Source organism: Brachyhypopomus gauderio, chromosome 8 (assembly GCF_052324685.1).
Source record: "Brachyhypopomus gauderio isolate BG-103 chromosome 8, BGAUD_0.2, whole genome shotgun sequence".
In the NCBI taxonomy this organism is placed as follows: Eukaryota; Metazoa; Chordata; class Actinopteri; order Gymnotiformes; family Hypopomidae; genus Brachyhypopomus; species Brachyhypopomus gauderio.
The window spans coordinates 17,402,240-17,427,385 of NC_135218.1; the positions used below are offsets into that span (position 1 = coordinate 17,402,240).

Below are 25,146 nucleotides of genomic sequence, written 5' to 3' on the forward strand. Positions count from 1 at the left end.
CAAAAAAAAATCATGCGTGATTTTACATCATCATGGTAAATCAGTGATTGGCTTCATTTTACTTTTAAGTTACTGGCAAGTGAATTGCATTCATCGAACTTCCCTCGGCGTCCAACGATTTTCAGCTTGTTAAACATACATTGTTTACCTAATTTGGGAGTTTAAGATGATAAACTTTTTGTTGTGTTTGCTATTGTTTTGTAGTGAAGGCGTTGGTAAAACATTTTAACTAGGCCACAGTGTGCTCTTTTTGCAATAGTCCTGTAGGTACGTCAAAAATCAGCCATCCGACTCCGAAATAAAATGTGATGATCTTTTGGAAAAAAAACGTGTAGAAAACATTTCGTTTGTAAATATAGATGTGCAAGTCGGGCATATTCTAAAAGCAGCATCCCTCTCAGGTGAGATCCCACAGGCGACGCTCCCAAGGCATGAGGGCTATGTAAATATACATCCACTCTAATACTACGTTAGGCTGGCAGATTAGATTAGATTTATTTATTTAATTCCGTTTTAAGTTCGTGTTCCGCCGTGGTCTCGTCGGTTTGGTGGTTCCGACCGCGTCCAGCCTCATCTAGCGGCAGCTCCGCGTAGGAGGCGCAGAGACGTGGAGACCGCTGGAGCGTCTCGCGCGCCATCCCGGGCACTCTCGCGCGCAGCTGCTTCACATGGCGAGGGGGGTCTAGTTCGGCAAGTGCTCCTGCTCGTGTATTTACTCCAACGTCTTTCGAAAGCGCTTCAAATGCAAGCAGTAATATAACCGTGTCCTGACAGATGGGTTTGTTTTTTGTGCACTAGGTTAGTGCTGTGAAATGTGGTGTTTGAGTCATGGCAAGGACTCTGATTCCATGGATTTGGCTGAGGAAACCCATCTACATCCAGGTAGGCTGACACACTGTTGACGTTTATCTCAGGCGATTGCTGGGTGAAAGTGCTTCTGCTCCAGATGTATGGCGGGGGGTGTGGATGGAGACGCAATTGTACTGAAGCCGAGTCAATTATCACGGGTTTGTCTTAACCCGTAGACTTTGAACTTTCCGTAGCTTCGTTTGTTTTCTCCTGCCGTGCTGCGTTAGTGTAAGTACACCGTGTCATGCATTTTTTTGCAGGTGTGTGTGTGTGTTTGTGTTTTTGTATGAATGTGTTTTTGCGGCGGAGCATTTCGTCAACGCTTGAAATGGCACTCCCTACCGCTGATTTCATTTCATTTTACTCCTGCTCACCCATAGATGTCACGAAATTGAGGTACCGATGGCTACGCTGCAAACCCTTCTCGCGCACACCCGGCGTTGCTGTAGCAACAGTGCTGATGTACAACATCTTCACGGCTCTTCGCAAACATGTATTTGTGCCTCGAAATCTGTCGAAAATGAAGGCGGCGGAGCCCAAACCCCCCCAGTCTCCGCGCACGGTGTACCACCGACCGGGCTGTCGGAGCCCATGAGTCGTGGTGCGGCGATTGACGGGTTCATTAGTAACCTGGCCAAGTCTCCTGATTACTTTGAGTGTCTAATGTTCGCTCATATCAATATTGAACAAGGGAAATATAAGAACAACCGATCTATTTTCAGGCGATTTTGTATACCTTCCAAGGCCTGTTTCATATCGGTTCGTTCAACGACTTTAAAAGAGACATACGACTGCAATATTAAAATGTGCATAAGCAGAAGTGTTATGAGGAGCGGTTCTGATCCGTGAGGTTCTGGGTGGGAGAATGATGGCAATTAACTTCATTTGTTAACATGGTGATCAGCATTGGTGACTCAGCCGTCTGACGGGGCCACAGTAGTGTTCAGGGTGTAATATACTACACGATGTCTCTTACCCTTCTTGTGTGTGAAAACTTTTAGAAACCTGGGTGCTTAAATTAAAGCACGTTGTGGTTAAGTTCAACTTGTCTTAACTGCAGACAGTCTTAACAGTCAGTGTCAAGTGTTAATCACGGCAGAAAAAGTCGCATTCGCACTTTCTGTCTGAGCTGACTGTACATCTATCTCTTTCAAGTCCTTTCATTGTTTCTGTGTGTGTGTGTGTGTGTGTGTGTGTGTGCGCATTTTAGCCTGTCATCCCTGGACATGGTTTGATTTCCATTAGTTCTGCATGAGTGTGAGTGAGGCCTCAGTGTCGTGTGTGTGTGTGTGTGTGTGTGTGTGTGTGTGAGTGAGGCCTCAGTGTCGGTGAGAGGGACGGCGGCTCCAGGGAAATCGGCTGGAGCCCTGCGCTGCTTTTCTGGGCCACTTTGCTCTTAATGAGAGCAGGACACTCAGGCAGCGAAGAAAGGCTCTGTTGCTTTCTTCTCTTTCTGAACGACGTGTTGCTGTTGAGGTTTTAGGAGCAGGGAGGAAAATTTGTTTTAGGTAAATAATATTGCGTTTCATTTGGGCGGTGATAGACACTGTTAAATCCATCTTAAAATATTTTACATGCAGGAATGCAGAAGTGCAGGTCTTGTGCACAGACATGCCGTGGGAGAGGGTGACGGGTCAGACACTTTTGGTGTGTGAGCGGGAGAGTTGTCAGTGCTCTGCAAACAAGGATGGTGACATGGCTGAGAGCTTGTTTATCTGAGAGTATAATCTGGCACACTGGCTACAGCTTAGTCAGGGTTCTTCAGTTCTCGCTGTCTACATCAAGTTAGGTGTAGACTACTAATAGGAGTACCATAGTGAAGCCTGCTCTGTGTGTGTGTGTGATTGTGTGTGGTTGTGTGTGTGTGTGAGTGCATGTACAGTGTGGTATCATGGGTACATCTGTGAATGTGTGATTGTGTATATATCATGAACGTGGATAGAGTGGAAGTGTGTGTGCGTGTGCGTGCGTGCGTGCGTGTGCGTGTGTTTGTGCACAGTAGGCTGTATCAAGCCAAAGAGATGCTTCCAGTCAGGTAAAATGGGCAGTCATGGCCTCGTGGTTAAGGAACTGGTCTTGTGACCGGAGGGTCATGGGTTTGATCCCCAGGCCTGATGCCATGACTGAGGTGCCCCTGAGCAAGGCCCTTAACCCTCAATTGCTCACTTGTATAAAAATGAGATAAAAATGTAAGTCGCTCTGGATAAGGGTGTCTGCCAAATGCCTAAAATGTAATGTAATGTAAAAATTTACCTCAACTACACTGCTCAAAAAATAAAGGGAACACTAAAATAACACATCCTAGATCTCAATGAATAAAATATCCAGTTGAAAATTTTTATTTATTACGTAGTGGAATGCATTGAGAACAAAATAACAAAAAAATCATCAATGTAAATCAAAATTATGATCCCATGGAAGTCTGTATTTGGAATCAAACTCTAAATCAAAGTGCAAAATCAAATGACAGGCTGATTCAACTTCAGTGGAAATGCCTCAAGACAAGTTAAAATGAGGCTCAGTAGTGTGTGTGACCTCCACGTGCCTGTATGACCTCCCTACAACACCTGGTCATGCTCCTGTTGAGGCGGCAGATGTTCTCCTGAGGAATCTCCTCCAAGATCTGGATTAAATCGTCAGTCAACTCCTGGACAGTCTGTGATGCAATGTGGTGTTGGTGGATGGAACGAAACATGATGTCCCAGATGTGCTCGATTGGATTGAGGTCTGGAGAACGGGCAGGCCAGTCCATAGCATCAATGCCTTCATCATGCAGAAACTGCTGACACACTTCAGCCACATGAGGCCTAGCATTGTCATGCATCAGAAGAACCCAGGGCCCACTGCACCAGCATACGGTCTCACAATGGGTCTGAGGATCTCATCCCGGTACCTAATGGCAGTCAGGGTACCTCTGGCTAGCACATGGCGATCTGTGCGTCACGGCCCTCCAAAGAAATACCTCCCCACACCATTACTGACCCACTGCCAAACCGGCCATGCTGGAGGATGTTGCAGGCAGCAGAATGTTCTCCATGACGTCTCCAGACTCTATCATGTCTGGCACATGCTCAGCATGAACCTGCTCTCATCCGTGAAGAGCACAGGGCGCCTATAGCAAATCTGCCAATCTTGGTGTTCTCTGGCAAATGCCAATTGCCCTGCATGGTGTTGGGCTGTAAGCACAAGCCACACTTGTGGATGTCGGGCCCTCATACCACCCTCATGGAGTCTCTTTCTGACAGTTTGAGCAGAAACATGGATATTAGTCAACTCCATCTGAGCTTTGTGAGAGGTTTAGATGTAGTAATTGCAGTAACCTCCCAAAGACCACTGTTGTCATTAATTCCAGGTGTCAGAGTTAAACTTGCCTGAAAGTCAACAGAATCATACAAGTTTAAAACTCAATCAAATGCATGAACAAGGAAGGATGGAGTGTGGGACATTTCACAATTAAGCTGCCTAACTGAATCATAATTAGTCTCAGTCTCATACGAAGCTGCCACTACTTGTGTACAGAGCAGCATTGGTGGTCTTTCATTGTCATTTATGCAGCAGTTCTTGGCTGTAGCTGATGATGTCTGTCTGTGCTGTTGACAATATGGCTTGCTTTACCTCGACAATCACAGTGATACTCAAGAGTCTGAAACCTTTCATCTTGTTCTGTGCTCTGTGAATCAGCTCAGCTGAGTATATGAACATCATATCATTTAGGTACCCAGCTCTGCCCCCTCAAGTGGCCACTTAGTAGTAGTCCATAAATAAATACTAAACAAACCTACAGATATATAAATAAATAAATAGCTTGTTGTAGAAGTAAACATATTTATTTGTTCATTAATTTTAGCAGGGTGGGCAAAGTATTTTTGAAATTCGGATAAAGTGGTTGGGAATCAGATTAGTTGTCAACATCTGGTTTATAATGTACATGTAACTGCACAGAATAAAAAGTCTTGCTGTTGGCGTCTTGAGTTTGTCGTTTGCCTGTTGACTGACTGAGATCAGTTTGTGCTCTCTGTGCTCTGTGTTTTGGTTCAGTTCTACCAGCTTTCAGATCTCTGTTTAGAGTCCTGGGGACTCTTCCTCTCTTTAGACTCTGTGAGGTTTGAATAGAGCACAAAAACTCTGCAAGCGCCCAGCAGTGCAGGAAAGGGAGCGAACACGCAGAACAGGAATCCCAAGGGAAGTTCACAGACAAGCCAAGCCAATCTCTGTGTCTTCCAGCCGCAGAAATCTATAGGACTCCATATTTCATTTTGAGTTTTCTCATCAGCATCAGCTGTCTGTAACACCTCCTAACCCACCCCTAAGCCTCATGGGTAGGCTGTAATACATTTTCCATGGGTAGGAATTAATTTACTTACCCGTAACTAACAATGACTTAACTTCTGCGTTTCGATATCTAGGTTTTTCTAGTGGTCAGCGCTCTGTTGAAAAACACTCCTCTTCGTTATACAGGGACTTGTGCCCTAGTGACCGGTGAGCCTTTATTATTTCACAGACATGCTCCAGACAGGAGCCTTGCTTCACCACGGCTTTTGGAGGTTCTTGCATTGCCTCGTTTTTCCTCCCCATGGGAGCTGAGAAGCAGGACGGTTCACCATGACAGCTGGACATGCCTCGTCAGCCTCCAGTTCAACCGCATGGAACTATGTCACATACTAAATGAGGTTACACAGAGAGGACAGTTATTAATATTAAATAGACTCCACTGTACAAAGATATGCTGAAAGTATACCATAGATTTTGGTAAGCCATTAACAGAGGAGCTAGATTAAAATGAGAGAGAGAGAGACAACTTATAGGGTTTAGAAATAAATGTAAAACTATTTTAACCTAGTGCTGACATCACAGCAAAAATTATGTTTTAATATCTGACACTAGTTATTCTGAAACACATTTGCTGCACTTTAGTATACCAAGTGTTAATGAGAGGATTTTAGTAGATGCTTTATTTATTTATTTTGTTTTCTTACTCAAGGTTAGACTGTGAGCATCTTTATCTATCTGGTGGAACGAAGCTAAGTTAAGGCATTTGAAATAAATCTGTAGGCATGGTCCTTACAAAGTCACTAGAGACATTTCAACATTTTCTACCAGGGCTCCGGTGGATGTGAAGAGCTTTGGATTACATGTTCCTAAATTGCAGAAACAGCCAGATCTGAACAAAATACAAAAGGTGAGATTTGTTTGCTCCTTGTGTCTTGGGAATATAAAATTATAGTAATGAGATTGCTGATTTCTTCATGTGGCCCAGTAAAGGTTTGTGTTGTGTAGGAAGTCAGATGGTGTCCCTGGGCTCTAGTTTATAGGCTGATACTATCAAGTCAGACTGCTGCAATGTTGAGTCACCGTGTGGATGGATGTGTCTCAGGAGAAACTAGGGGGGGGTTGGGGGTTGTGAGGGGGTTGTCCGAGCTGAGATTAATCAGATTACCCAGTAGCCCATACTGCCTGTGTGACATCTTCTTCCATCAGAAAGCTTATCTCCTGGGAGGAGAGACAAAGCCGTGATGGGAGGAGATTGCTGAAGAGAGAAGAGCTCTCGTCACTTCCAACTAAAAATGCGTCTACACCTGACACATCCCCTGAGAAAGAGAATGATTTGTTCTGTCTTTTCTTTGTACCCCTAACCCTTTATTTGTCCTTTGCCTTAATCGGTTTAATCACTTCCAATTTCCAACTGCTAAGTCTTTTTTTCATTCATTCATTCCCATTTGATTTCTGGGAATGAAAGGTGCTTTGTCATGCTTTTCAAGACACGATCACCTCTCGGAAAAGGTGAACACTGCCCGCTCACTGGATCCCATGTCTTATTGCCACCAGCCATGCAGTATTGGAGCAGATTGCTCAATTTGCCATGCAGCTATTTAGACAGCAGACTGAATCGGTGCATCATAAACCTTGCTGTGCATTCTCTCCCCTCGGGGAATACAGCCTGCTGGAGTCTTCTTATACCGCCGAATGAAAAGAGATTGATTGAGATTCTATATATGCCACAGTGTCTAGGCCTACGAGGCGGTTTTACCAGCGTCCCACTGGAGAACCTGGGACGTTTGTTGTTTCATGTCCTGTTTTTGTGTATTGATAAGTGATGAGAGCTGTGCATTATGTCTTAAATACTCTCTATATGTGGGTATCAATACATGCTTTTAATACTCACATATCCTTCACACACAATGAGCAATCCTCATCTCTTCTGCCCCTCTCCTATTAATATTATTATTTTTTTTGCTTTCTCCGTCTCTCTCTGGCTATCATTCATTGCTCCGGTGGAGGGGGGAGGGGCCCATTAGGGTGAAGCCCCTGAGGAACTGCTTTATGATAATGAATTATGTATGGCTGACGAGGAGGCAGCAAAAACAAAAAGCATGAATGCAGAACTTCTTATTTGATTGCTGTCTTCTTTCTTTTCATGTTTCACGCAGCCGTCGAGTATGAGACATGCCCAGTGCCGCATGGGTCTGTGGTGCATGGCTTGGTCATGTTTATGCTGAGGAGATGAAATCCCATGCCAGTCTTTCCTGGAGCTGAGCAGGAGAGCTGGAATATGTCTGCTCTGGGCTATGGCTGCAGGGGGTAGATGACAGTCCCCTGTGTCTCAGAGAGTCTATCGAGCTGCCCCCCTCCCTCCCCCAAACCCCTCCCCCCAATCCCACTGTGCCCCTGTTGCCGTCAACCCAAACAAGCCATTTTAGCCCTGGCTGCAAATCAGGGAGGTTCATTTGCTTGCGAGACTTGTACACACTACATCAGAGATCGCTTCCTCCCTAGTATCACATGCCCTTTTAACCAAATAACGCTGAAATTACTTTTAATACATGGAGCCCAGGGTAGATGGTTAAGGCCTAGGTGAAGTTTCTTCATGAATTTAGATGGAAATGTAAATTGTTGATGTTTATTTCACATTATCGTGGCACATGAGTGTGGTGCTTTTCGGTCAAGATAAACTGTGCTGTTGGTACAGTATCATAAAGATCATGAAAGTGTTTTTGGAATCTGGTAAGGAAACTTCACTAATATATCTCCACTCCAGTTTTCCTTAGTCCAGCATCATTCACACTGATGAATAAAAGCTTCTGATATATAATGAGTGCTGGACGTGTCTGCCCACAGTCATGGCCTCCCCTCTCCAATATCTCCAGTACTAATGAAAAGCAGACAGAACAACCTCAAATCAATAACCCCTCATTACCCACTTCTGATTAGCTCTTCCTTCCTTGGTGAACAACACTGCCTTAAAGATAAATAACCCACATTATCTGAGCTGAAATTATCATCTCAGCGCATCAAGTGAAAAGGTCATGTAGTCTGTGCATTCGGTTTGTCTTTGTAATGTTGTGCCTGTAATGGCCCACAGATGGATGCAGTTTCTGTCACCTACTCAGTAATCAATACAGGAGGGAGGGTGTTTGCGTGCGGACTCCTGATAGCTCATCCTTTGAACTTAACCACACAAATACAGTCAGCCTCATTGGTTTAAACTGGCTGCCCACTCAAGGTTCTGGGAGTTCAGCGTTCTTCACTTTTGTCAAGTGAACTGCATTTATGATTTTATCCATGGTTTTGTATTTTTTTAACACTGTATAAATAATTGCAGACATCATCACTTACTAAGTATACATGCAATAGGAGCCTGTCGTATTAAGCAAGTATGTTAGTGACTTAAATTGTTCAGGTACAATGTATAAAACTAACAACATGATTATTTTCATGTTGCTGTTATTTTTTGAACAGACATAAGTTGACCCCAATCAGTCCGCCATAAGCTCACCAAATTGCCTGAATAACCAAACTTTCATCTTGCCAGCCAGCATCTTTTTAATAAGGATTTCATCTCATTTACAGGCATCTTGTAGCTTTAATACCACAGGTGTTTAAAATGGCGCAAACCTTGAAGTCATCTTACCAAAAATCTGGACATAGGGGAACTCCCCTTCCTGGAATTTGAAGTTTGAAGCTCATATTTTGTGAATTGTTTCCAACACTATTGGAGAAAATCCTGAGATAGTTACATTTTTTCATGAAGGGCAAGTTATCTCCTCTTTCCTGAAAGAAGCATTCTGTTCTTTTTGTCTGGAGATACCATGACATGGAGACATGGAGGTGCTTATTTTCATCCCAACTGTTTCACATTCAGCTGCAAAATACTCAACTGTGGGTCAAAGATTCTTCTCGGTGGTTTCTAACAGGACATCATCATCATCATCTGCAAATAACAAAGATGTCCCCCCCTATTCCTGCATACTGGACACCACACCCACCTCAGCTTTGATATTCTGTCCACGAATACCACAAACAGGAGTGGAGACAAGTCAGTCCAACAGCATTTCTGCGAACGACCAGAAATGCAGATGCAGCTCTTACAACGTTCATGCCCAGATCGCCTGAAGAAGCGAGCCATATACAACATTTCACCACGCAACATTGTAATGCCCACCAGTTTGAGAAATTCAAAAGCTCAGCAATATTCCCAGTAGTGGTCAATACTTCCTCAACAATGCAAACAACAGCTTGGATGAGATCACATCTTTCTCTCCAGAAGTGTCAAACAGTTTGCCAGAACCACAGGCATCCACCAGTGTGTTCTGGGACCGTCACCATGACAAGCACAGACAGCCTTCTGGCCACAGTGTTATGTCACAACCTCTATGTTCGAAGGATTTGAACCGTTCATATTCAATGTCTTCTCTGTCACTAGGACACTCGCCCCCTGAAGAAGAGGGGAGATAGTAATGGAGATAGTCACTTAGGAAAGTGAAACCAGCGGCGCTATGGCTTTGTTCTGCTGGTAAGAGCACGTTTACTGCCTGGAAGAAACTTTATTTTTACTGCACTATACTATAGTATACTATACTGATTGGTCTTTTCAGAATGGCTCAGGATATGGTTGATCACACTGAAGTCATTGATAGCATGTGACAAAATTCTCTTTTCATCATCTAGTGCAGCACTGGAATGGTGATTTAATTCATTTAGTCTATCCCAAACACCAGCCTGAAAGACGTGTCTGTCCTTCCCAGCTATGACATACTGGTTTTATTTGTTGGTGTCGGTGTCAGACAGCCCTGGTGAGTCCAGTAGCTCTAGTAGCGTTTATCAGGAACATACACTTGGGACTCAGTGTTCTACAGAGCTTGGGTCCTGTGAGCATTCATGCACTGTTCAACGAAATACTGTTGGCCAACTAATAAAGTCACTTTTCTAGGATGTTTACACAGAATTGACGACTATCCTCAGAATTGTTAAGATCTTCCAGGTGAATTTACTCATCCTTTGATCCTCCTTTCTAGACATAGTCCAGACTTGTCCTGTGGAGGTATCCATTCCACAGGAGCCTATGTAGGTGATCTAGTTCCCCTTGCATCTGGTTCGTCAATGTTCACTACTACCACAGCGATGGAGGTGTGTATGTCTTTCATCAATCCCACTGTTGAGAGGCAAAGCGCTATTGAATGGTGGTTCACATTGGCAGACGTCTGGGGCTGACGAGAAGAATTTCGGACAGAGTCGTTCTACCCTGGCTGTGTAGTTGCTGTGCAAGTGGACTAGCACTCACATGGCCCTGCTGTGGTTCTATGCAACAGGAGACAACTAGTGGCATGTTGCAGCTGCTGTATGCTTCCTTTCATCTCTAGACTAAGGCTACTCATGGAAGCTGCATTTGCTTACAACTCCTTCAGCTCTTCAGGGGACACTTTTGATGTGTTCTCCTTGCGAGAACATTTACAGGACTTTGTGTCCTCTTGCTGGGACACACACACGGCTTCAGCTGTCGGGGACGCATGGGTTTTATATTTACTCCTTCTCGCTGTTGCAAAAGCAGCGTTTTTCCAGTCCAGTAGCCACTCGTGCACATGCGTGTCAGCCGTGATATTCTGGAGACGAGTGTGGTGTGTAAAAACATTTTGAACAAGAACTGGGTCGTGCTTAAGCCCTGGTTCTGACTTCTGGGATGCAAACAGTACCTTTTTGTTTCAGGTCCAACATTCCTATATGAAAGTCCTGGCTTGTCTCTTCTGTGCTGTGCTTCAGAGGTAAGCTGTTTGTATAGTCCTTTTGCACTACTTTCTTGTAAATGTGAATGTAATGTGTGCTCTGGGCTTGGGATTGGGTTTGCCTTACAGGTAGTTGCTCAACTTTGATTATGGAATAATGGCTTTAATCACTGTATCTGTAATCTCTGCCTGGGGACAGCCTCTGCTTAAACCATTCTCAATGTGCTGAGCTAAATGAGTAAAGGTATGCTTACTCTTTGTCTCTGCTCACCTATCTGGCCAATTTTATTGTTTTTATGCCACAAGCTACTTATAAGTAGCTGTTGTACATAAAAAGCAGTTGCAGTTTGGCCCTTTCCTATAGTACTAGTCCATGTTTCAGATTTGGCTCAGTTTTGCTTTATTATTGTCCTTTAGCAGTAGTCTGTAATGTAGATGTACTTTTTGTCACTGTTCTTTATTTTGACCTTCACATTAGTTCTCTGGTCTTTTCCCATCCGTGTAAATTTCCTCATCTTCAAAGCTTTGCTCTTGTGACTGCCTTCTTCCACTCAGTTCAACTCAAAATGGTGTTTCTCCTTTTTACAACATAACAAGCCACAAACACACCCACTGAATTACATTTCACTTGTTAAATGCATCACAGAACTACTAACATACACAAATAATACATTTGAGAATTCCTAACAGTTTCAATGAATGAAGAAGCTCTTGAAACTGATTGTTTCAACTGCATCAATCTGGCATCAACAATAGGATGTCATGTGAGAATTAGTACTCAGAAATGGTATTGGTATTCCAAATACCTCTAAAGCAGCTCTATATGAGAGAAACAGTTCTATATAAGAGAGCACTAGAGCGGCTCCATATGAGAGAGCAGTAGAGCGGCTCCATATGAGAGCACAAAAGTGACTCTTTATGAGAGCACTAGAGCTCTATATAAGAGATCACTAGAGCAACTATATGAGAGAGCACGAAAAGTGGCTTTATATGAGAAAGCTATACAGCAGCTCTATGAGCGAGCACTAGAGCAGCTCTATATGAGAGAGCACAATTGAGGCTCTATATGAGAAAGCAATACAGCAGCTCTGAGAGCACTAAATCAGCTCTATATGAGAGAGGACTATTGAGGCTCTCTATGAGAAAGCAATACAGCAGCTCTATATTAGAGCACTAGAGCAGCTATGTATGAGAGAGCACTATTGAGGTTCTATATGAGAAAGCAATACAGCAGCTCTATATTTGAGAGCACTAGAGGTGCTCACCAGGTGAGCATCAGTGCTTCTGGTGACATCTGTGAGTTACAGACTTCAACACAGACAAACACCCAAATTCCCCCTTGGTGTTGGATTACAGTAGAAAACAAAAGTGTTTCTGTCCAAATTCTTCTGTAGCTCAGTGAATGCTTCAGATGTGACATTATGTGTTATTTCTGAAAATCTGTAGGCACAGTCACTTTGTGCCAAAGTCTGTAAAATGTAATATGAAGTTATTTACCAAATTAGTAAAAAGATTTGTGCATTTTCATCCCCGTGTGGTTATAAATCATCATCCTTAAGGCACAGAGTGTTAAGAGCTGGGGACTTTCTCTCCGTTCCTGCTGAGCTTACACACAGTGTGCTTGGCTAATACTCACCTATGCTGTAGACCTTTCAATCCAGTTTCTCTTGGAAGGGAGGGAAGGAGGGAAGGAGGGAGAGAGAGAGAGGGAGAGGGAGAGAGAGAGAGAGTGTGTGTGTGTGGTTCTGCATTTGCTCATGCCTTTTTTTTTTTTTTTTTTTTACTGTCCCTGTTTTTGTGATTGAAATTTCCTGGTTGTGCTGAGAGCTGTGCGGATACGTGCACTGCTCACGTTGTCGTGTCCAGGCAGCTGCTGAGCACGTGGACGCGCTGTAAAGTCACACCTACACTTCAGTGATCCGCACAAGCACACTGTGGGGAAGGGAACATGTTGATGCCATTGCCATGTTATCAGGCAGCTGGTGTCATGGTAACACATCAAGACAACAGTGGCAAGCCCAGCATCTCCAGTGGCTTAAAGCTGTTTGTAAGCTCCCTGTTTGTCTAAACATCTGTTTTATGAAATGTAACATGTTGCTGTGCTCCTTTGTTTTAGAGAGGCAGGACGCTGAAACTACAGGTTGACTGCTGCCTTAAGCTTGGAGCAGATTGGTTATAGATTGTAGGAAGAAAAGACTTCTTTGGATTAATTGCTTTAATTAGGCGAGTGTGGGCTGACATGATAATCTTAACCCACCATTCATGCTTACAAAGGGTCCGTCTTGCTGATAAAGGCTGTCTCAGATCTAGAATAATCAAATCAAGTCTTTCACGTTGTAAGATTTATTTTAATTGCACACCGCACAAATGATATCTGTTTGATGGGAGCAGGAAACCTGCCTGAAGGAGAATATTTCATCTAGAAGTTATAAATCAGGCATTATCATATGTGCAGTCAAATTTGTTTTGATATTTTATTGTTATTTTTTGTTTTCATTCTGTTGACCTTTTGGAAGCCATGGTGGGTCTGTCAGGTGAGACAGAGCCAGAATGTGAGGGGCCTTTATTGACAGATGCTGAGAGGAGGTAAGTTGTTCAGGCTCGAGGTGTCTGGGCTCAGTCTCCTCCACCTCCACTCGGGCTGCACGGCGAGGTCTGCCTGCTAGGATGAGCTTTCTGTGAACTGATTTCCATGGCGACAGTCCCACCGGGTTGTGCGAGGGTATGAGAGGCTGTACAGGACACGGGACTGCCACAACTCTCCCGTGCCTGTCAGCCTGGCTTAGAGAGGGAGAGGGGGGGGGGGGGGGGGGGGCGAAGCTGAGGTGGGTTGTGAAAGTTAGGGAGAAACCGGGGAAGAGACTTAATGGGGGTTTTGGAGAATGAGGGCAAGGGGAAAATGAGATGGACTCTGGGATAGCGCTGGCTACATTAGCATCTCTCTGAGTGCTCATGGGAGACGTGGAGCGATGGCTTGTCATTAGTGGAGCCACGGGGGAGACTGAGAGACAGAGAGACAGAGAGGGAGGTTAGATTAAATTAGCAAAAGGACTGACAGACTGCATCTGACTGCTCGATCTGTGCTACCAGACAGGGGGCCTGAGGGGAGGACACAGCGTGGCTTTTGTATTAGGTCAGCTCACCATACGCACCATTTGGCTCAGTTAAACCAGTTCTTTAATTGTATGTTGTTGGATGTATTACGTTACCTGTTTCTCAAAATGCATCCATTTCACACTGGCTTGTGGTTTTTCCAAACATTAATGCCACTGCTGATTTATGAAACTTTTCTCTTACCCAAGGTCACACAAAGGTACGTTATCAAAGAGTAATGAGAATTATCCAGACATGTTCTTTAAAGACAGGGCTGATTAAATGAGGTTTACACGCTGTTAGAAATTTAGACGAGTCCGCAGATAGCATATCAGCATGAATGAGAAATCGGAGTCTCCAGTTACAGGCTGGGCGTGCGCTTGTCGTGAGGTTGGGACCAGCGGTGGAGTGGGGTGGGGTCTGGGTGGGGTCCAGGTGGGGTCTAGGTGGGGTCCTGGTGGGGTCCGTCATACCCAGCACAGAGCGTCATTAATACCTGGATAGAAGAGGCTCCTTCAGGTCTGTGATTTGTCTGCTAATCCTCTGCAGCAAGTACGTTTAGCTGTGTCGCTGGTAATGCAGGCTGAGATCATTTGCTACCGCGCACTTCTAGTCACCGGCCACCTTCATGCCCAGGAGACGTGGCCGATGTTGTGATGATGCCGAATGTCTGCATCACACTTGAGTGAGTGTGCTTCAGCTAAACAGTAGTGCCTGGAATCACTCAGTTCATGGCTTCCTCCCAACCGGAGATCTCGTAAGTGTTAGTGCATTCACCTCAGCTCTGTAGAGCTGACTACAGTCACACACACACACACCCACACCCACCCCTGGTCTGAATTTATAACCATTACGCTAAAGCATCCTTTAGACGGCAAGTTCAGAATGTACACTGATAGTTTGCAGAAGTCATAAAGAGGTTGCTGATGAGTTTGAATTCGTATAAATTTTGGTGATATTTCATGCACTGTGATTTTACTTAGTACTCAGTTTTTGAAGAGTGAACCTGTCAGTTAAGAGATGCATTGATGTTAAAGTTGTGATCAATAATTTAGTGCCCTTTATAAATATTGGAATATATCAGTCTGCCTTAGGAGAGATGCTCTGTGGAACACAATGCAGTATAATAAGAATCCAGCCCTAATGGAGTTACATCCACATGGGGGATGGTATCATTACCTTTACATGTGACGCTCTCCCCTTTTATTCTCATTCTGTCGCACTCTGCCTACATTTAAACACACACAGTCGCATGCACGCATGCGCGAACACACACACACGCACACTTATCTCATTTCTATTGGGTTGTTTGTGTTTGCCCCTATTTCTATGGTTGAGTGCATTTACGTCAAGACTCGTCCCATCACACAGTCTCTCCTCACAGGTGGCATAGATTATAAATAAATAAATAAATAAATAATAACCACTACAGGAACAAAGACGGCTCCTTTGAGAGCAGTCAGGAAATACTTGAAACTCTGAGCTTCTCTCTCTCACTCTCTCTCACACACACACACACACACACACACACACACACACACACACACACACACACTTAACAATAGACACCATACGGGCATCTGTCATGCACTACTACAGGGTCCTCATTCCCACTCCATGTTACAGGAGAGTCAACTTCAATTTTTTCAGAAAAGGAAATGTCGGGCCACAGAGGGCTGTAGCGCTGGTGAAATTAGCCGTGCCATTCCGCTCACAAACATTTGTTGTTCGTTCCTAAAACAGTGGGTTAAGAAATAACAACGAGAGGTGGACTTTACTTTGGAAATATCTTTCTTCATGTGGAGAGCATGTTCCTGGTGTCTTCTGTCCATGTTTGGCCTTGAAGAATGACGGCCAGTGAAGAAGTGAGCATGAAATTACCACTCCAGATAAATACATAAAAAACCGCTTCCCTCTGACGGTGAAATTATAAAGCTGTGATTCAGTTCATCAAGTCTCTTCTTTTCCGTATCTCACCTCATTCATGCGTCACGGTAGTATTTTGGTGAAATCACATGAAAATTTGATATTTAGTGAAACATCTTTTCATGGCTTCTCTGATGGATCTATTCATAGCAGCTCTTGTGACCTGTTGATTCAGAGATGACAGCTTTCTCCCTGATCAGAGCTCTCAAGGATCACACATTAAAGAGAGGTTAATTGAGCTTCCTACTGGCCACCATTTTTTCATAAATTAACACAAATATCTTCAAAGCATGTTGCCTAATCTCTTTAACATGTAGATACATGGAAAATGGTAAATTTTTGCTAAATAAAATGGCAAAATGTGTGTTTGGTGAACATCTTTACTATGATCATGTGCATATGATATGAGTGTGAATATATATTCTTTTTGTTATCCTACGTATTGTGTATTGAAGCATGTTATTTGACCATGAGGGCCTGGCACACACAGATTTTATGAACGTTATGCCATAGATACCAATCTTCTCATTTTTACTGCTGTGTACTGCCATTCCCTAATACACTACATTAATTTGCTCTTTCCCCCTCTGTTTTAATCACAGGCTCGGTTCTCCTACCTCCACATGAAGTACCTGTTCTTTTCCTGGCTGGCTGTGTTTGTTGGAAGCTGGGTGGTTTATGTAGAATACTCCTCCTACACAGAGCTGTGCCGTGGACACGAGTGCAAAAACGCTATTGTGAGTTGAACCTCAGCGATCCGCGCATACGTGTAGGATACTGTCACAGCTGCAGGGGGTATACGTGTGAGAGTGGCGCCCTCTGGTGGAGGAGGAGTGCATTCACAACTGTTTGACATCCAGAAAATACAGTCCACGGATGAAGAAGTGGGTCAGGCCCTGTCTTGGGTGTTCTATCTCTGGTATCATTGATTTTGTGTGTGTATGTGTGTGTGTGTGTGTGTGTGTGTGTGTGTGTGTCTTCATTGCAGTGTGATAAATTCCGGAAGGGAATAATCGATGGTACTGCATGCAGCAGCCTATGTGAGAAGGACTCTCTGTATTTGGGGAAATGCCTGTCTGCCAAGTCCCGTAACCAGGTCACACATTTTAATTTGTGTTTAGAGACACAGACACACAAATACACAAATCCAGTCTGATCCAGTGACAAATAAACAAGCAAACACATCATTGTATTAGTAGCCAGAGTGTGAATGCCCTCCATACTGCACAGACCCAGACATATACACAGTTTCTCTTCACATGACTAAAATATCAAGTCTGCCTGGTGTTTTATGAGTCCCCAGAGGGGCTCCTACCCAAAGACTGACTGAACCATTACAAGAGAAAAGCAGGGCTGCTCTAGTTTTCCTCTGACCCGTAATGGCCCAGTCGCTACTGTCATTCCAGGTATACTCTGGTGTCTGGGGAGATATGGAAGGGATTATTAAGTGCCATATGGAGGACGTTCCGCACTATGACCCGGAAGCCGAGCTGGAGCCTCGGAGAGAGGCTGTGTCCTTCAACAGGCCGACTAAAGGCACGTCTGTGGAGAAGTTCAGAGAGATGGTTCTGAGCCATCTGAAGGTGAGGCCCTGCATATGATGAAGCAAATCACACTTTTGTTGGAATGAGATGCACTTTTGTTGCCAGCTTTGTTCGATCTATGAAGAATCCACCTGTTCCAGCTGTTCTTGAAATGGGGAATGGATGTGGGTGTCCTTGGCTAGAGATCTCTGGGAACTTAATTGGAAATAAAGCACACGATTTTCACTTTAATTATCTGTGTGTAATGATCTGGTGTTCCTCTGGGTCTAAGGAAATATCACACAACCTTCCAGGAGAGATGAGCGATGTACTTTTCTGTGCTGATTAACTTGTTTGTCTGACTTCCAGGCAAAAGTGGGCGACCAGGCCAACGTGCAGGATCTGGCTGCACTCGTGCTCGGAGCAGCTGACGCCAACAGAGACGGGCAGATCTCCCTGGCCGAAGCTCGCTCCGCCTGGGCCCTGCTTCAGCTGAACGAGTTCCTGCTGACCGTGGTCCTTCAGGACCGGGAGCACACTCCGAGGCTGCTGGGCTTCTGTGGGGACCTGTACGTGGTGGAGAAGGTGCCCTACGCACCCCTGTACGGCATCAGCCTCCCCTGGGCCGTGGAGCTCTGGATCCCAGCAGGCCTACGGAGGAGCTTGGACCAGTGGGCAGCGCCCTCGTGGCCCCACAAGGCCAAGATCGCCATAGGCCTGCTGGAGCTCGTCGAGGACGTCTTCCACGGCACCTTCGGCAGCTTCCTCATGTGCGACGTGAGCGCCGCCGGCTTCGGCTACACGGAACGCCACGACCTGAAGGTGGTGGACGCGAGGCGCATCATCCCGGAAGCCGCTTTCCAGGAAGTGATGCGAGAGCGCCGGTGCGATACGGACGGCGATTGCGTGTACGGGGCGGACTGCTACACCTCCTGTGACCTCACCAAGCACCGCTGTACCACCGAGGTGACGCAGCCAAACCTAGCCAAAGCGTGTGGCGCGCTGAAGGACTATCTCCTCCGGGGGGCGCCACCGGACGTAAAGGAAGAACTGGAGAAACAGCTGTACGCCTGCATCGCCCTCCGAGGGGCCACTGAACAGATGGAGATGGAGCACTCCCTTATTCTGAACAACCTCAAGACTCTATTGTGGAAGAGGATATCCCACACAAAAGACTCCAAGTGAAAGAGGACATTGCTATATCCTTTTTACCCCCCCCCCCCCCCAAAAAAAATGGGTATAAGGACATGAATTGACAAACCATGATATAAACAGAGGTGTAAAATGTTTTTTTTTTTTAAGATATGGTGAATCTAAGATGTATTGATCAAATTATCCTTTGAATCTTTGAGAGATCAGGCAACAGTCTATGGATATCAGCTAGTCAAAATTCCTTCTGCCCCAGTTGGTAGGCTACAGGCCCAAGCTAGACAGGAAAACCAAAAATAGCAGTGCTGCTGAAACCCACTTCTGCTCCCGAGATCTTCCTAGTGCCCCCTCTTCAGGGATCTACCAGACAATCAAGCTGTGACAACCCCATTTCTTTGCTTTAGTACGTGGGAAACTTTTTATTTAAAGATCCCAGACACTTGTTGCTTCCATTCAATGCACATTCTTGATCCCATGCAAAGGTACTTGTTCAATAGAAAGCACAAGAGAGAAAGAATAGTGCTTCATAAATGTCTTCACTGGGAATCCTATATGGCTACATTTGGACATTAGGATCAAATGCTAAAATTAACCCACCCCCCCATCCATATTGAGGTATGATACACATTTGCATTTTAGAAAATCATCTGACAGACTACATTTGTAGCTACATCTGTAAGGTGATTCTGACTTGAATTGCAAAGGTTTGGGTCATTTCTTTACCATATTGCAAGCAAAAAAGTAAAAAGCTGAAATGTTTTCACCTTAGCTTTAATAGTCATTAGTGCTTCATATTAAATTTCTAATGTTAGTGGAACCCAATATTGAGTATGTTTCATCAAACAGATCGAGCATGTTCCCAAACTAAAAGATGCCATTTAAATGTTTGTGGAAGACTAGGTTGAATGTTTCTGACCAACAGGCTTAGTTTTTTCCTTTTTTTTTTAGCTAGGATAATTTGCCAGGGATACTGCCCAGAATGACTGTAGTTGTGTTCACAGAGGCATGATATATTTGTGCATTAAAATAAAGATTAGAAATTATATATTTAAAACATTCACAGCTTTGGAGTCTGAATGGATTAGAATGTACAACTATCTTCTCAAAGACTTGATAGAATGTGATTTTTCACCTTTTTGAAAATCATTAAAGAGAAAACCTACATCACCAAGTTTGAAACTTCATTTTACAAGCAACACTAATTATATTTGGCAGCATAAATATATTAATAAAATTATTTTTTTATTATTAATCAGTGGTAGAGAAATGATACCAGGTTCCCCCTTTAACCTGATCAGAGTTCTGAACTTGCAGTCGCCGAATTGTTTGAAATGTCTTTTCCCTCACTTACATCCAGTCCTTTTCACTACAAGAAATGTCTAGACTACAATTTCAATGCACAATGATCAAACACCTACAATCCCTTTGACCAATACCTCAGGTTTTCCATGAGTTTTACTAAATGTAGAATTAAAGTGTAAATCTCTCAGCAAAACTTTGAAGCTGTACAAAAAATGCAGTCCAAATGAACACGTACATGAGATTTTTCTAATAGATTTATTTGAAGCGGACAGTGCACCATCATGTGAGGAGAAGACCTCAGTCCTCTTCTGCGACCTGTGCTCGGAGGAAGCTAGCTTTCTTCTGAGCAACGCGGTCTTTCCTCTGGCCCAGAGTCAGCTTGGCACGGTTCCATCTGCAAACAGGACAAAAACACCAAGTCTGCACTAATCGGTTTAGTTCAAAACTTCCACACTTGTTCCTTTTAGTATTTAGAAGATAAAGTTTTTTGTTTTGCCACATGCTTGTTGGTCCATGTGACAAGGGCATGTGGCAAAACAAAAAACTATCTTCTAAATACTAAAAGGAACAAGTGTAGAAACATTCCCAATTGTACATTTGCACCAAATGTAGCTGAATAGCCTAGACATGCATGGTATCTACAATTGCCTGGTTTAGTTTTGCTCTGGAGCAATAAGGCTAATTCTGCCAACAAGAGAATCTGATCCCACAAATTAGCATGATGCAAAACTGCATGCTGAAACCAAGTCATCTCAAAACAGTTTGCCTATGCAACACAGCTTGTACAGAACAAGCTTTCATAAAACGCACAAGTCTATTCACACGGACAAGATGGACAGGGAAACAGTAGATCTTGTGGAGACTTCACTCCACATGCTTGGAAACAGCCATCTTGGCCAAGTAACTGCTAGACGTTTACCCTCATCGACAGTATCTGCCTCAAAGTTTTAGTACAAAACAAAAGAAGCAAAATGTGCTTTCATATCAGTGTGTTCTTGTTAAAACCTCCTAACCACACAGACATTATACTGATGCACTAAACCTTCAGCTGAATGTAGTTCTTATTTTCAATTACTAGGACTGGACACCAATACTCATTCTTCACAGAAGTTCCTATGACCTACAACACTGGCAAACTGCCCTTTTCTCAGTCTCGATACTCCAGGAGTCAATGTAGTTTTTCCCTCACTGAAGTTAAACACCACACTTCTCCAATAAATGTAAATGTGCCATATTTTGTCAATTGTGATTTTTTTCACCACTATCAAAATTTGTCCTCCTCTTTTTACCTATCTGTGCAGTTAGAACACACACACACACACACACACACACACACACACTAGTGATTACTAGGGGGCTGTGGTGCACACATGCCCAGAGCAGTGTGCAGCCCTAACCCGGCGCCCGGGGAGCAGTTGGGGTTAGATGCCCAGAGCAGTGTGCAGCCCTAACCCGGCGCCCGGGGAGCAGTTGGGGTTAGATGCCTTGCTCAAGGACACCTCAGTCATAGGCTCAGGTCTGGGAATCGATCCCATGACCCTCCTGTCACAAGACCAGTTCCCTACCACCAGACCATGACTGCCCAGCTTGTATATTGAAAGCAGGGAGGGGAAGGAATGCTAGACAAACCTCTTCTTCTTGACTTCCTTCTTGGGTTTCTTTTCATGCACTGGGTTCTCTCGAATGGCTGCGTGTGCCTTCTTGTACATTCCCTCCATCTGAAAAAGGGGTGGTGGTGGTGGTGTTTAAACCCACTTACTCTCAAGTCATCCAAACATTTGAAAAGTGTACTGATACAGCGCTGTATTAACAGTATGGCCAGTGCTCCTCTCCCAGCCTGCTTACGCTTTCAGGGGTGACACCGTTCTTGATGAAGCGGGAGAACTGTTTCTTGTAGGTATCTTCATCCTCCTCTATGAGAAGACTCATGTACTCTGAGACGTTCAGGCCCAGGATGTGTTTGCGGTGAACCTCGGCGTTGAACTCCTTGCTTTCAGTATCGTAGCCGGGGAACCGTTTGGTACTGGGAAGACAGGACAACAAAACACACTGCAGGGCAGATCACAGGTTTTAAAACACAAATAACTACAGCCAAAGTTCATGTTCCAAGAAGAGCCACTGAGAGCATGACATATCCTAAAACCAAAACACTGGCATCCAAGTGATCACTTAAGTGTTTGACAAACAATATACAAGCTGGCCAGGCAAGCTGAAGGAGACAATATCAAACTCTCCGTGATCTCAGAAAAAGCTGCTTTCAGCCCCGTCTTGAAACGTGGTCACATCATCTACGCAAACCAAGGACCAACTACAATTTGCTCAGTTTGAAATGGCGTCATCACCAAGCAGCAGGTGTCTGTACAGCTGGCCACTAGACAGTAATGCCAAATTATATCAGAACGCAAAAGCCAATGCAGGAACCAGTGTAGCTCAGAGGAAAGCCTGTGGACCAGCACAGCAGTGAGCATGTACCTGTGGGGGATGGACAGACCTCCATCTACAGCCCCCTTCAGCACGCCGAACACTTTGTTGCCAGTGGTGGTCCTGGCAAGTCCAGCATCTAGGTAACAGGTAAAGGCACCAGGCTGTCCATCAATGCTCTCAACGTTGAACTCCTCTCCAGTGACCTCCACCTGGCCCTCATACACCTTATCCAGGCCAAATTTGTTCAGCAGCTTTACAAAAAAAGAAAAATACAAAAGACCCAAACAGGTTAATCATTTTAAGACGAAATTGAAGTCTGAATTTTCAGAATTGTTAAAAAAACAATATGTAAACTGCTTAGTGCTTCAACATTGAAAAGCTCTTGCACTACACAGCAGAGGTGGGGACTCGAGTCACATGACTTGGACTCGAGTCATTAATATTAAGACTTTTGACTTGAAAAAATATTCAGAGACTTAGACTTGACTTGGACTTTTACACCAATAACTTGGGACTTGAATTGGACTTGAACCTGTTTACTTGCAAAGACTTAATTTTTTTTTACCCCAAATCTAAATTTTAAAACGCATATTAATATTTATAAAGTGCGCCCCATTAATTTCATTTCCGTCCTTCTGACGCAGACCAGCGTTACACCAGATTCTGTGACCGTCGAGTTTTGTGACCACAGGGGGCGCTATTTCACAGTTTCTGTTCAGAGGCACAAACGCTTTACGAATGCTACATAAACTACGCTGATGCACTTTCTTTACTCGTTTTGTTGGTGTCCACGAGCCAAAATATGACAGATGTTTATATTTACATTTATCGTCTCTTAATTACATAAATGTACTTAAACAAGATTTACCATCCCCTCACCATTGCAGCCAACAAAGAAATCATGAATGGGATGTACAGGTGAGCCTTTTTAACTGGGGTCACCAATTCTGACGACCATCAGAATATGTGACCCCACTGAATCTCCAGGTAACAATAGTAGCCTACACCGTGACCCCACAATAACAGAAAACTATTTAAACATTTTAGACAAATGTTTAGATAACCATTCGTAATGACAGCATCTTACTTAATCCTGCAAGCTTGCTATTTTCGTGTAAAATGATGTAACGAAACATTCTTGTTTAAGTACATTTATGTAATTAAGAGAAGATAAAATGTAAATGATCTGTCACCTTTTGGCTGGCGGACACCAACAAAACGAGTAAAGAAACGCATCAGCGTAGCATTCGTAAAGCGTTGGTGCCTGTAAAAAAAAAAAAAAAGACTCGAAAGGACTTGAAATTCCAAGTTTCAGACTTGGGACTTGATGGTTGCTTGTCTTGACTTGAGACTTGACTCGGGACTTGAGGATAAAGACTTGGACTTACTTGAGACTTGCAAAACACTGACTTGGTCCCACCTCTGCTACACAGATTGGTGAACACTCCCTTACTCCACAACTCCAGCGTTAAATCCAAGGGCTTGATAACTACCTCATGAGTTGAATTAAGGCAGTTCAGATACATGATTCCAGAACTGGGTTGGTTATGCCAGTTTTCCATCCTTTGTGCTTCTCACAGTATCTACATACATACGCAGGCAAGAAGGTAGTTAAAATCCACCAGGCTTACCCTGCGGGCCAGGAGCAGTCCAGTGCAGTAAGCCGCCGCGTAGTTGGTCAGGCCCACAGTCACGCCGTACTTTGGGAGCTCATGGGAGTACGCCGCACACACGATCATGTCTCCCTCAATCTTGGCATAGGCAATCTGCAGTCAAACACATACATAAATAAATGCAAAACCTGCGAAGCTAAAACCCAACCCTTGGACGTGCTTACACACTGCACTGAGATGCTAGGTCAAAGCACAGAAGGCAAACCAATGGCCAGAGTCTACATACTTCAAACACCTCAGCCCATAGAACAAAGTGTGTGTGTATATATAAAGTATTGCTTGTATGAATGTAAACGTGAACTAGGCAGTAGTGCCCAGAAGAGCTGGTCATTATAGCAAACACACACACACTCACCTGACAGATGATGTCTCGGTTGGTAAAGCGAACGATCATCCGGTATTTGGGCGTATTGTACTTGTTCTTGTCTTGTATAACCAGGCGTTTTCGAGCAAAGTAATCAGTCTTTCCCTCTGAGGAGAAACTTGTGGTTAGACAGCGGGAACAAGGCTGGGTTGTTGTTGTTGTTGTTAACTAGCAGAGAAAACTCTTTTCACCTCTCCTCCTCCTGAACTTCACCTGGTACCTCTTGAAGTAGGCTTTGTTCTTCACTACTTTTACAAATCCCTGTGACAACACAAACAGCGGTGAGCCCAACAGAGGAGGTTCAGGACGCGGTAACGATCACGGCTTTAGACAGCAAAACAAAGCAGGCTTGCTCTCCGGGGATGAGGAATAACGCACAGAAGCCACCAGTTAGCATGTAGCATGTATGCAGCTGAACAAATTCGTGATTTAGGCATGCAGCTCAGTGCATTTTCATAACATTTGTATAACACGACCGCAATTTGCCAAACATCGAACAGTCGACCAAATGTAAACCAAGTATCTCGTTTCACCATGAAAGAAGCCATCGGGCCACGTTTGGACAGAGAGCGGTGCTCCTGCACAGCGGATAATCTAATATCATCCTTCTGTTATAGACGTCGGCTGATCGTGAGAATGCACTAGCGAGGCGAATAAGACCCTGGGAAATAAACAAGGATAGTATTGAGGCGCTCTACTAACCATTTTGCAAACTTTTCAGTCTCCGAAGCCGGAGCCAGGAGTCAAAAACGGGGAGTTTGACTCCGCTGCACTGGAAAAAGAAAGACTGATCTGCGCATGTCCGGTAAATATCGTCGCAGAGGCCATTACGGTAACGAATCGCA

At 44.2% G+C, this 25,146-nt stretch overlaps 2 protein-coding genes across 6 annotated transcripts; one reads left to right on the forward strand and one right to left on the reverse strand.

The window, feature by feature from the left end:
- Positions 1 to 407: 407 nt before the first annotated feature.
- On the forward strand, positions 408 to 20,105 carry dipk1ab (divergent protein kinase domain 1Ab). Of its 5 annotated transcripts, XM_077015069.1 has the most exons (7): positions 408 to 690; positions 799 to 882; positions 10,831 to 10,886; positions 16,469 to 16,603; positions 16,855 to 16,962; positions 17,273 to 17,449; positions 17,759 to 20,105. In XM_077015069.1, the coding sequence occupies exons 2-7, from the start codon at positions 813 to 815 to the stop codon at positions 18,572 to 18,574; spliced, it is 1,362 nt and encodes a 453-aa protein (XP_076871184.1). In that variant the 5' UTR covers positions 408 to 690; positions 799 to 812; the 3' UTR covers positions 18,575 to 20,105. The 5 variants fall into 5 exon arrangements, with proteins under 5 accessions (XP_076871184.1, XP_076871185.1, XP_076871186.1 ...); XM_077015070.1 differs by lacking the exon at positions 10,831 to 10,886; XM_077015072.1 differs by lacking the exons at positions 408 to 690; positions 799 to 882 and adding an exon at positions 986 to 1,077.
- Positions 20,077 to 25,146, reverse strand: rpl5b (ribosomal protein L5b). The gene is made up of 8 exons (XM_077015074.1): positions 25,004 to 25,146; positions 24,493 to 24,562; positions 24,293 to 24,408; positions 23,896 to 24,030; positions 22,313 to 22,515; positions 21,686 to 21,863; positions 21,470 to 21,558; positions 20,077 to 20,234 (listed from the first exon to the last, which is right to left on the reverse strand). The coding sequence occupies exons 1-8, from the start codon at positions 25,004 to 25,006 to the stop codon at positions 20,138 to 20,140; spliced, it is 891 nt and encodes a 296-aa protein (XP_076871189.1). The 5' UTR covers positions 25,007 to 25,146; the 3' UTR covers positions 20,077 to 20,137.